The sequence below is a fragment of the Somniosus microcephalus genome, chromosome 17, assembly GCF_052327205.1.
Source record: "Somniosus microcephalus isolate GS21.2 chromosome 17, FLI_Smic_1.0, whole genome shotgun sequence".
NCBI lineage: Eukaryota > Metazoa > Chordata > Chondrichthyes > Squaliformes > Somniosidae > Somniosus > Somniosus microcephalus.
In genome coordinates this window covers 32,559,574-32,571,785 of record NC_141003.1, presented here as the reverse complement: position 1 = coordinate 32,571,785, position 12,212 = coordinate 32,559,574, and the positions used below count along the sequence as shown (strand labels likewise).

The window sequence follows — 12,212 nt, the reverse complement described above, 5'->3', positions numbered from 1 at the left end:
GCAGGGACAATGGGGTTACGGCCATGCAGGGACAATGGAGATACGGCCATGCAGGGACAATGGAGATACGGCCAGGCAGGAACAATGGAGATACGGCCAGGCAGGGACAATGGAGATACGGCCAGGCAGGGACAATGGGGTTACGGCCAGGCAGGGACAATGGGGTTACGGCCATGCAGGGACAATGGAGATACGGCCATGCAGGGACAATGGAGATACGGCCAGGCAGGAACAATGGAGATACGGCCAGGCAGGGACAATGGAGATACGGCCAGGCAGGGACAATGGAGATACGGCCATGCAGGGACAATGGGGTTACGGCCAGGCAGGGACAATGGAGATACGGCCAGGCAGGAACAATGGAGATACGGCCATGCAGGGACAATGGATGCACTCCCAGACAGGAAAAGAGCAACATTAGAGGAGTTTCACCGAGATGGAGACAACACTGAAACAGGAAAATAGCAATAGAACCTAGACAGGAATAACATCAACACATAAAGAGGAACAAATAATATTCAGACAGAATTAAGAAACAGGTTTGATCATATGCTTTGGTCCTAAAGTTTGGTTCTCTCACACTGACATTATAATCCATCACGGGGTGTCCAAGTGGTTTATCAACGTGAATCATGTTACATTCAGACTGGAACAACACACACATAGAAAGAGAGGAACAACACAAAGGCAGAAAAATAGCAATAGAACCTAGGCCGGTACAACATCAACACGTAAAGAGTAACAATGAACAATATTCAGACACGTACACACTCAGACAGGAACAGTGGAATTGCACCCAGAAAGGAAACGATGAGTCACACCCTAAAGTAAAATGGAATCACATACAGACAAGAAGAGGGGAATGGCACCCAAATCGAAAAATTATATCCACGCAGTAACATTCGTGCAGATGAATAGCAATAGGCAGAGAGAAACATCTATAAGTAAAAAGTGACTGGAAGCAAGCGGTGACAGCAAAAGCTAAACAGTAGTGACTCACAAATATAATAAGTAACAGCAGCAATATTCATAGATAGAAATACCCAGGCAGGTAAAAAGCAACAATCTGGAACTAACAACCAATGATAAAATAATGCACAAACAGGGATTAACATGCAGACGCTGGAGTAACGTCCCATAGTGGAAACAGCATTTATTTTCACTTGCTGTACGAATATATGAGAGGATATATGCTAGACTTCTGCAACAAAATGTGTGGATGTGTGTGTGTGTGTGCTTGTATTGAACAATTTTCCCATGGGATTTCTGTTGTAAAGTGGACCGTGAGAAATACTGAATTGTCGAATTGATTTTGTGTATCACCTGTAATAATCAGTTGAAAATCATTTGATGCAATAACACTTGCTCAATTCATTTGACTCAGTCAGAGAAGTTATTTTCATACTGCTCCTTATTATACACACCCCAACAAAACATCTCAAAATTGTAGGAATCAAAAATGTAGAACCAGAATATAAACCTCCATCCCCCAAACGCATTGCTATGCAAATATAGGCGTGTTGGAAGCATATCGCATACCTTGGGATTGATTGATGTTGATAAACTATTTAAACACCCCGTGATGGATTATGATGTCAGTGCGAGAGAACCACACTATAGGACCAAAGCATGTGATCAAACCTGTTTCTTAAGTTATAAACACCTTTGGGCAATGCGTTACAACGAAATTAGTATATTTACTATCCTAAAATACTCATTTACAAACCCGCATTTATAAATCGTCCTTATTACAAATGATACACAACAACAGTTGGATAATGCAATGTTTCTCCTCGGTTTTAGAACAAAAGTCCTGAGGTGGGATTGTTCACTACAAGCATATATGTACACACCCACACACTTTATGGCTAGGGCGAATGGTTTTTGTTATTATTCAGAGCAGGATTCGCTTTTCCCATCTCTAAGGCGAAGTGTAAATCTCGGTGTTGTTCTGAACACTGTGCAGGCTACAGTTTTCCAGAACGATTTAAAGAGAATCGGAAACCTCCGCAGAATTGACGCTCGAGGCAGCCATCTGTTCCAAAATCTGTCCTAAGAGTATTGCAACGATGTATCTGTTACGAATAGTACATGGCGCTATTACACTTTTTTCAGTCGTAATCAACTGTTGAACCAATAATTGCGGCCAACAACTGCACCTGACGACTGACGACAGTCTGTTCCTGGAAATAATCAAGTAACAATAACTAGCAAGGGAACGGCTTGTTGGCTACTTCTTTTAGACTGGTTGCTTAGTGCCAATGATAAGACTGCCAGCCTGATTAAACAAAACAGCCTTTCTTAGCATATGTATTTCTTTTTATAACACTTTTCACGCAAGCATATGGAGAAAGGTTAAATAGCATGGTGAGTAAATAGGTATTTGTAAACTATCCCTAGAATGCCTTGTTAATTCTTCTTGTCCCAAGTTCCCAGACTTTAATAATCTGTGTACCAATGCCCTTAGAATTTAAGGTACCAAATTAGCTATTTTTGAAAATCGTACTTTTTTCCCTAGCTGCCGACAATTTATTCTCTCTTTATTCATCGGATTTCACTATATTTAGTACAGTTCCTGATATTTGCCTGGTATGACCCATTCCACTCGCAGCTGTAAGAAAATCAACTGCCTGTTAAGCATCCTTATTAAAAAGGAAGATGTTTCCGATACGCTTCCAATCAGCTCAGAGTGTAATCTTGGTGTGAACGCAGTCCAATAAATAAATCCAGATTCGCTTCGTGCACATAATTTAAATACAGCCTCAAAAGTAGTTTCAAATTGACCTTGGAAATCTGGTGGGATAGTGGTCAAAACTGTAATTTCATAACAGCAACCAAACCTAGATTTAGTGTATTAAAGTGGAACTCAATGAGATTAATACTTGTTATTTGTAATATTAAACCATTTAATAAAAGCGCGATCAGATATTTTGTTTTTCAGACATGTATTTGCTTCTGTTTATCTCTGAACAATTCCGCCTGTCCCAGTTCTTTGTCATTAGCGACGTCTCGATGAACGTGGTATTTCCTTGTAGGCACTGGGATAACCCAGAGCCTGTAACCGGAAGTGGATTGCTCATTTATTCCGAATTCTTAACATACTCTACAATTACTTTACTTTATCGCGACCGTACAGAACTACCGAGATTGCAATATGTCTAAAACGTAGACTGAATAGAAAATACTTTTACTGTGTTTAGTACATTTGAAAGATTAGCATATAGATTATTAGTGCAATGATAACATGCTAGTGTCGATATAGGTTTTGCGTGGTTATGCCAGAGATTATCTGGCGTTGTTTGAAGGAATTGAAAGAATCTTGAAACAGTATTGGAACCTTAATTTCTGGTCGAGTGAGCTTTCCATTAAAACAAAGTTTTAATTATATACAACGAACAATGCACGTATGTTTCACTGTCTATATATGGTTTTCTCTGTAATTTCACTAAAAGGGGCATACACAATGTAATCAGTCCCATAACCATTTTGGAAATATAGTGTAGTTTCACATCCTCTCTTTAAATTCCCCCGAAATCTCCCCCCGCGCGCGCGCGCGCCTCCGCCAGTGAGTAAAAATGCCTGTGCTCCTCCTCTGTGAGCTGGGTTAGTTGGGATTTTTGGTGCAGCTAAGCTCAGTGCCGCTATTCTCTCCCTCCTCCTTCTCTCTCTGCCCGCCCGCCGACGGTTCCTCGTGTTTGTTATGAAGTGACATCACTCGTGCACACACTAACCCGAGCCGAGGAGTGGAGCCGCTCAGTGCTTCAGGGCTCGGCTGGGAGACGCCGTGGAAAGCTTCAAGAATATGGCGTCCATAGGAGACTTCGATCCCCTCCATGCCAACATCCCGGCCACTAAAGTGGAGATCACCATCTCATGCAGGTAATGTATATCCTACCACCTCCCTCTCTAATAACAGGCGAAAAAAGGGCTCCGGCATATTCAGCATGAAGTGCTATTTACGATTCACTTTCACACCCACCCTTAGCGGTGGCTGACAGCCCACATAGTGATAATGACTTGGAGAAAGTCAAGTTAACTATAAGCAAGCGGGCTTCGTTCCTTCCTTCAGAAGATGTGCAAGTATTTGGCGTCTTGTTGGGACGGTGCCTAATTCGTTTATCTTTTGCCTTTCCCAACGATTGTTTATTGAGGTTAAAGGTCTCGAGCTGAGTTCTGGAAAGTTGACAGGAAAGTATGTCTGAGATTACAGGGGGTGGGGGGATGTTAACTTTACCGCATCTGTTCATGTGATCTGCGATATTTGCTAGTGAGACTGATTATGACTTGTTTCATTTCTGAGAATAAAACGGAAAATATACGAGTGCCACAGTGCTTTAAACTGACGGGGAGGTCTGGACACCTCCTTGCTGTTGACCAGTAAGTTACTGAAGCTCGATGTGTGGAGATTAACACAGACTGGTTGCCAAGAAGCAGGAGGATTTTCCCGGTTCAGTGTGTTAACTCCTTCAGTGCCGGTTTCACAAAAAGTATTTGTTTATTGTTAAATAAACATGAAGCAGTAGGATCTTAAAAAAAAAATGAAAACTGATGATTGAAATTTTTAAAAGTCTGTTCCAGTGCCCAGGGGGCAGGTGTTTGGAGTCCGATGGGGACTTTCTATCCTCAGCATGTTGCTTCATAATAAACAAATGTGATATCACGCACCGCTTTACCTGTTGTGGCGTTACATGGTTAAAAAAATATTTTTTTTCTAAACTTAAGTATGGGCACACTCCATCTATTTAAAAAAATAGAATTAATGGGGAAAATAAATCGAATTTCGGACTTTTGAGATATCCCTAAAGTAGGTACACCAAAACCCTTGATTTGTTCCCTGTCCCCCATCATTGCCAGTTGTATATTTTAAAGAGGTGCTCCAAAGTATACACTTTGATTTTATCCCACCAGTAAACCTATGTGGTGCCAGCCACAATTGCCTTGCCTGTGTATCAGGCCACTTGTGTCCGCTCCATCTTCTCCCTCCCAAACAACAACTTCAACCAGTCCAGCATTTGAAGAAGAGCAGCATTTTCACAGATTTATGTACTAGCCTTGGACTCTGTTTTCCCTAGGAATGTGTTTAACTGGTGCTGGGGTGTCAATAGGAATGTGACCAAATCTTGGCTTCAGCACCGATACCTCCTTAATCTGTTAATGAATGCTTGATGATTGCCAAGATTGAGCAGCCTATTTTTCCAGCCCAGGCTCTGAGACAATGCAAGTCAAAGTATGCAACCCTCTGGGCATAAGCTCGTTCATGCGCTTCCCCAGTTATGCATCTTCCACTCTGTTTATCTGTGGCAGTGATATAACTAATCATAAGATATTGTCTCTTTCTCTTGGTTAATAAATTATCTTCAATCCAGAAATAAATCTTGGATGAAATAAATGTTATGATTACCTTCCCATTGCAACCAGAGCTTGTGAGTAGTTGGGTGGTTAACTTGTGTTTTTTAATACTATTATTTTAAACAACACTGCTGCTTTATAAGAAGCATGCTTATAATTTTGCTCATCTCTAGTTCGCCCCCCCTCCCAACTCTTGTTTACACTCTGTCTTCCTCCCAGTACAGTTACTATACATATTTTATGGTTGACCCTTGGATGTTCATGCTTCCTCTGATTTCTCTCTCTCTGCTTTGGAGAACTGCCTGGCATCTGGTGAGCATCTGCCCATATCTGAGTGGTTCAGACTGCCAACTTGTTGAAGTGCCAGACCACAGGCAGCAGCCTATAAATGCCATCCTGTATTTTGTATTCATTGGAATCGTTTTTTTTTCTTCTTCAAAGCAAAATTTGGCCGTATTGCGGTGAAATTCTTCCCGCTGATAACTTTAGTGAAAAAGTTAATGCAAGTACAAAATATAACCTTTTTGGTAAAATTATCTAAAGGCGAAATCTCAACATGATTTACTGGGAGTTAATTTTGGCAAAACATACAATTAAACATTTACAGTACAAAACAAGAAAATGTTAATTTATATTTTAATGATGCAAATGACTCACCAACATAGTGCAACAAAAATTGATGCACAGTAAAGTTCTAGTCCAGTTGTTGTTGTAAGATGGGCCAGATTGGGTATAAAATCTTGACATGTGGGTCTACAGGGCTAATGAACAACACAATCATATAACAGGAGAGACAGGGCGAGAGAAACTGTGATTGCCTTGAAAAAATGATGTGCAGTGCTGTAGCCAGCATTTCATCAGTCTGTCAAGATGACATAAGGCTCTTACAAATGCTTAATTGTTTTTTTATCAAACTTATACTATTATGACCACCTGTTTCTTGAGAAGATGTAAATGTTATACACATGGTTGGCACAATGTGTTGGGCATGCAAGGTGTGATGCCATTGAATGGTGAACATGGGTTTGTGTATGTGGTCTGCCATTAAAATGTGTTGCCAATCTGAGCCATGCTGATATGGATAGACACTGATCAAAAGCCTCGGAGCGATTCATCTGCCTGGCTTCTTTGTCAGTTTTCGCACATTACTGAGAAAATGGAAGGGAGATGACAATCTGAAAATGGAGAGTAATATCTACTAAAAATGCCTTTAGTCATCAATGAATGTTCCCTATGTAAATTTCAAGGAGAATGACTAGATTCCTTTTGAAAACTGATGCTTGAAACAATCTAGTTCTGTTCAGACTGGAGACCGTCTCTTGCATTAGCTTTTGTGGTTCATGTCCAAACAATTAAAATCTTGATCAGGACACTGCAAGAATACCCTGCTCTTTGTTGAAAGTGCCATGTAATCTCAAATGTCTAATGAATAGGCTGACAGGGCCATAGTAAATACCTCGACCAAATCATCTCCAGCAACCCAGCACTCCATCAGGCCATCAGTGGTGCTTTATTGAGGTTCTGTATTTTCACAGCAGAATAACTAATTTGCAAATGAGAATGTACTCTACAAAGCTGTGGTGGCTGTATTATCTGTATGTGCCTTATACTTCTAATAACTCCATTTTTAGATATCCATAAATACCCCTTGATTATTTGCAGCAGACAAGTATTCGTATAAAAACAATTCCCCCCCCCCCCCCCCCCACCGCCACAGTTGGATCATCTGCCTTGCTTTACTATGCACAGCATGAGAGTGAAAGAAAGACTAAAACAGTAAAAATAACAACAGAAAATGCTGGAAAAACTCAGCAAGTCAGGCAACATCCGTGGAGAGAAACAGTAGGTTATGCTGACTGTTTTATTTTCTAGTAATCAACTATAGATTACCTGTCACTTGTGACAGTTTCTGTGACCGTGTATATAAAGATAGTTAGGAGTAGCACTAGCAGATTGGAAAAATCATAAGCACACTGCCTGTGATTTTCCATCCATTGTGGAATGGAAGTTGTGGGCAATGTGCATGTGATTTATTGATATGCACTGGGTGTATGTGAGGCCCCTCTATCTGTATAAACTAAAAGTGAAGGCATGCCAATCTTAAGATGGCCAATAAACAGCAGTTCGTCAGGCTACTGGAGATGGTTTCGTTACTGACAGTCAGGCTGATCTGATGTACTCATTGATCCAGAAAGACTTTGTTTTGGAGATGTGAACAATACCATGTTGTGTGTCACATCTCCATTTGCAAAAGAGGCAAATTAAGCAAACAAGATAATGCAAGACTTTTGACTGCAGTGAATTTGCTGTGAAGTTTGGGTAAATCAAAGACTAAATTGGACATTTAAGCGCAGGGCGGGGGGGGATTGCGAAACAATCTAAACCATGAGGAAAGGAAATGCAGAACTGAGTACTCCCAGGAACTATGCTGAAAGTGTGTGCTGGAAGGTGAAAGAGACTTGTGTTGTAAAGCACTTTTTATATAGCTGCTGATAAGATATAGCAGTTTATTCCAGCTGCTCTTCAAGTATTGTGACATTTTGTATATGCTTTACTTATTAAAATCACTGTAAATATGCTTAGTATCTCAATTCAGAGCCTGAAATTAATTTGAGGGTGGTGTGTTGATGTATCTGCCTTCCGGAACAAGTTGGGCGTGAAGGAAAGGTACAGAGGCAAGCTAGAATTGGTGTGAGTCCTCGGGGTATGGACCTCTGTAGGGGCAGAAATCCGAGAAGGTATGACTGCTAGATTGTAAAGTGTGAGAGGAATGCTTGCAGTGAGTGTAGCATGAATTCTGAAAAAGAGAACGGCTCATTAAATTGCTATAAGCTTGTATCACATTGGTGGCAGCTTGTCTGGTTCATATCACACAGTCTTGCTCTAGCAGTTTAAAACTTTAGATAAAACTAAATTGTAGCCAAGGGACAATATGAACAGCACAATGACAGGAAGAGGAAGCCACACCTATCAAAGCTATAACCCTAAATGAACAGGCTGGAATGCCAGTTTCTTGCCTGTTGTACTCTAATTTTTGTAGGTAGAGGTATTATTGCTCTCTATCCCCACTGCCAGCTCCCACTACTCTCTCCTTTCTCCTGTTAAGTTTGATTTTGCTAGCAAACGTCATTTTATGGTGTATATATTTTGAGAAAGGACAGAGTTGAATCAAAAAGCGAGAAACCTGGACAATTTTCTGACTTCCTAACTGTATCAGGCCAATTGCAGCACCCCTACTGCCCATCAGGTGAAATTGACTGATCCAGCACAGACTGGGGAGTTAACCTGGGACCGTCCTGGGGTGTAAGGCTCAACTACTTACTGGATTCATTTGTTGAAGTGAAGAGAGTTGGCTATCACTTACAGTCAGTGTTGGTTTCAGAAATCACTAGAAGTAGCAGACATTTTTTTGTCTGCTTTTGAAAAAATATCCACCGCAGCCATTTGCCATTTTCCCACTGGTGTGTGCACCTGCTTACCCAATGCCTCTGAGGTTTCTTGACCCTCATTTCTTCTTTTAGTACTACGTTGCTCCACTACCCAGTTTCTCACTGTGTTCGCTGTGATTCTGTCTCTTCCCTGCTGCTCCTGTTAACCTCTCTTGCAGCAAAAGACAGTTACAGAACATTTTAGGGACTGGGCTATCCCTTTTCCTGAGTGTATGGTTTGGACCATTTTCACTTAGGAGATCTGGAAGTGTTGTTTGTAAGAGTATTCCCTTACTATAATGCATAGGGATAGCAGCAGGTGTGGAAGGAAAACACATGGAGTGGATTGGATGACTGAGGGATATTGTCAGCAAATATTGAATTGGTAGTAGATTGGAAACTTTGGAGATAAAGAAGTGGTGGAATGGGAGAATTCCATGTGTTTATATTGCGAAACTGATTCCACTGAAAGTGATTCTCAATATGGTGCAACTGCCTGTGTTGCAAGTTTGCCCTGTTTGCATTGTAGGGTGAATTTGGAGCACAGACAGCAACATTGGAACAACTTCGTATGGATGATTGTGTGTGTGTGTGTAGTCGCTCAATGTTGACTGTGAACCTTCCCCAACATCAGGGGAAGATCCATACAGACCAACGATATGACCATCACATTTCTCTCCTTGATGGACAGACTGAGAACTCAGCTTGCCTGTGGAATCATCAAAATGACCATTTCCCTTCAGCCATTAGCAATGCTTTGGGTCTAAGGCAGGGAGCTAAATCGCCTTGAGAGGTGGTGTTCTTTGTCTCAGAGGCATATGCTCGGTCTCAGTTATCCATGGAAGTGCCTTAGATGGTGAGTTTGCCATGAGAAACCCTTCAAGTATAAATGGGATAGCAGATACTTCGAATGAGAAAAATATAGCCAATGATTACAATAATCAAACTGATTCTTCTTTCTGAACATAAGGAATGCAAATTGTTTCCTTGATCCTTTCCTGTTCTCTTTTGGTTATCTTTGGTTCTCTGTTGGTGATGAGCTAATATTGTTCGTTGAATTGTTCATTTTGCATATTTAAAGTAACATTTTCATCAAAACAAATTTCTTTGTGAACAGCAGAAACTTATTTAGGTAAGTTCCCTGTTTTGCATCTTCTGATGGAGTTTCCTTTTTCAACATAACTAATTACATTCTCTACTGGTAGAATCTAATTGGAATCCAGCTTATATTCACGCCAACTTTGAGAAGAGGAGTTTAATCTCCTTCCTTCCCCTCAAGCTCTGGCGCTTAAGATTGTCAGTACTCACTTAGTGATTTTACTGCCTGATGTTCCAATGAGAGATCTGGTATCTCATTTTCAGTTATTCCTTGAGCGAGTGAATTTTCATTTTAGCTTAGTGATTGTTTTGTAGGTAACCAATATAAATGAAAATGATCATTGTCTTCATTAAAAAGTGCTCAACAGATCTTATTTTTTATTGGTGGAGGGTGAATATTTAAGTGTCATTTTCATTACAGTGATATCGCTTCTAAGTGCTGAAACAGATTTTTCATGAAGATAGTGAAATCTCAAACCTTTGCTGAAATTAGCCACTATTTGGTAACCATGCATTGGCAAAACTGAAACCAGGACTGTCCTGAGGGCTCAGTTGGTAAATGCACTGCACTGAAACTAAGGCATGTAGATCAGGAATCTCGTTTATGATCCAGGGTCTATGCTGACTTCACTGATTTCAGCCAGCATTGTGGAGTGATGGGTTACTTACTACAAATTGTCCCTGCACCAAGGCTGTTGCTGTTTCATTATAAAGATTTCTAAGCTTCGTGTTATTTTCCTCTCCAGTTCTCTTCCCTCCCCTTGAAGGCAAGGGGAAAGATCAGCCATAGTTCCGCTTTTGATCACTGTTATTTTGATCCACTGCAAGAAAGGGGACTTATATTAACTTGCTGAAACACCCGCTTGCCTCAGATGGTGGGTTTCTTTTAATATGCAAATCTGGTTCCTATGATGTACAGAGAACCCCGATTGCCCTTGTAGGACAGAACTGGTCAGAACATGGGCAGTGCACTCTCTGACCTGTTTTAAACGCGATACAGCCAAAGAGGCCCCAAAAAGGTAAGTTTTAAATTATTTCTGTGGGCCAGAAGGAGCAGGAGTGTTCCTCTTGATCGCTGCCGTCCCAGGATCCCTCCATCCAAGATCACGACCCCGACCACTGGACTTGCCGTGCTGCTGGTTGGCCACCTGATAACGCGCCGAGCTGCACGGGGATGGCCGTTTGGGGCGGGCAGCTCGCCGGTTCTATTTAAATGAGGCCCGGGCCTCAAAATGGCTGCCGGAAGAGGTAGACAACCAACAGCTGGCCAGCTAAAAGTTAAAATCTATCCCAAGATGAGAATACAATTGTGGATGGTTATAATATACCCTTTGGTTCCACTACACACCCAATAGTCTCACGACACCCCCTGCCTAGGCCTGACCAGAAGAGTGGTGGGGTACTACAGAGTTGATGACACCCGTGGAACCATACTCAGCATAAGTAAACATCTTTAGAATTGGAGAGGAAAATAACACTGAAGGTAAGAAACCTTTAGATTGAAACAATAAGAGCTTTAGTTAAATTAACCGTGCAGAAAGAATCATTTTTTTGGTTACAAAAGCAATTTTTGTCTATTAGAATATAATTTATAATAATACAGTATTCATCTCTCCATGATTCTCCAGTTAAGTCTTCACAAATGCAGAATCACATGTCCTACTTATGCTACTACATTTATTCCCTGAAGAAAGCTGTACTGAGGTCATAGTAGTATAATATGGTAATGTGAACCTATCAAATAAAGCCTACAGTATGAGCATTTACCTACCCAGTCAGTTTTTAAGCAGTGGGATCCACAGCTTTTGAGAGCAAGAGATAAACATGCTGGGAGCTACATTCAATTGAATTCAGCCTTAAATGTGTTAAAAAAAAACATAAAACAGTGTAGAATTTTCAGTCATTAGAATAAAGAAAACCTGAAATTTAGAATTGGTGAATATGTTCCCTCCTTATCACTATAATGTTTGCTCTGTGAAAGTAATCTGCAGTATGATATTTTAAAATATTCATTTTGTTCTGATTCTTTGAGCTTTCATCAGCTCCAGTAAACATCACAGTTAACTGCTGATTCAGTGAAGCCACTATAAATCAAGTTTATGCAAGTTACAGTCTATAGTTATTGACATGCTTTGATGTATGTACACAGTACACGGCAGCAGGCTGCAGTGTCCTAATTTTACTTGGGTTTCTTTGTTTCAACTTTAAGTAAACTGACCTTTGTTTTTATTTCAACAATAATATGTTTTTGTATACTGCCAAAGATTTGAGGTTACTGTTGTACGAGTCCTTCAACTCACTGGGTTATCTTCAATCATCCACTACAATACACATGCA

General features: G+C 40.7%; 1 protein-coding gene across 2 annotated transcripts in view; it reads left to right on the top strand.

Annotated features, from left to right (window-relative positions):
- The first annotated feature begins 3,557 nt into the window (after positions 1-3,557).
- Positions 3,558-12,212, top strand: part of LOC147105619 (copine-8) — a 474,554-nt gene continuing 465,899 nt past the window's right edge. For both annotated transcript variants that reach the window (XM_086010162.1, XM_086010161.1), the window contains exon 1: positions 3,558-3,879. In XM_086010162.1, the coding sequence (XP_085866288.1) occupies positions 3,803-3,879 (77 nt within the window). In that variant the 5' untranslated portion in view covers positions 3,558-3,802. The remainder of the gene's footprint in view (positions 3,880-12,212) is intronic.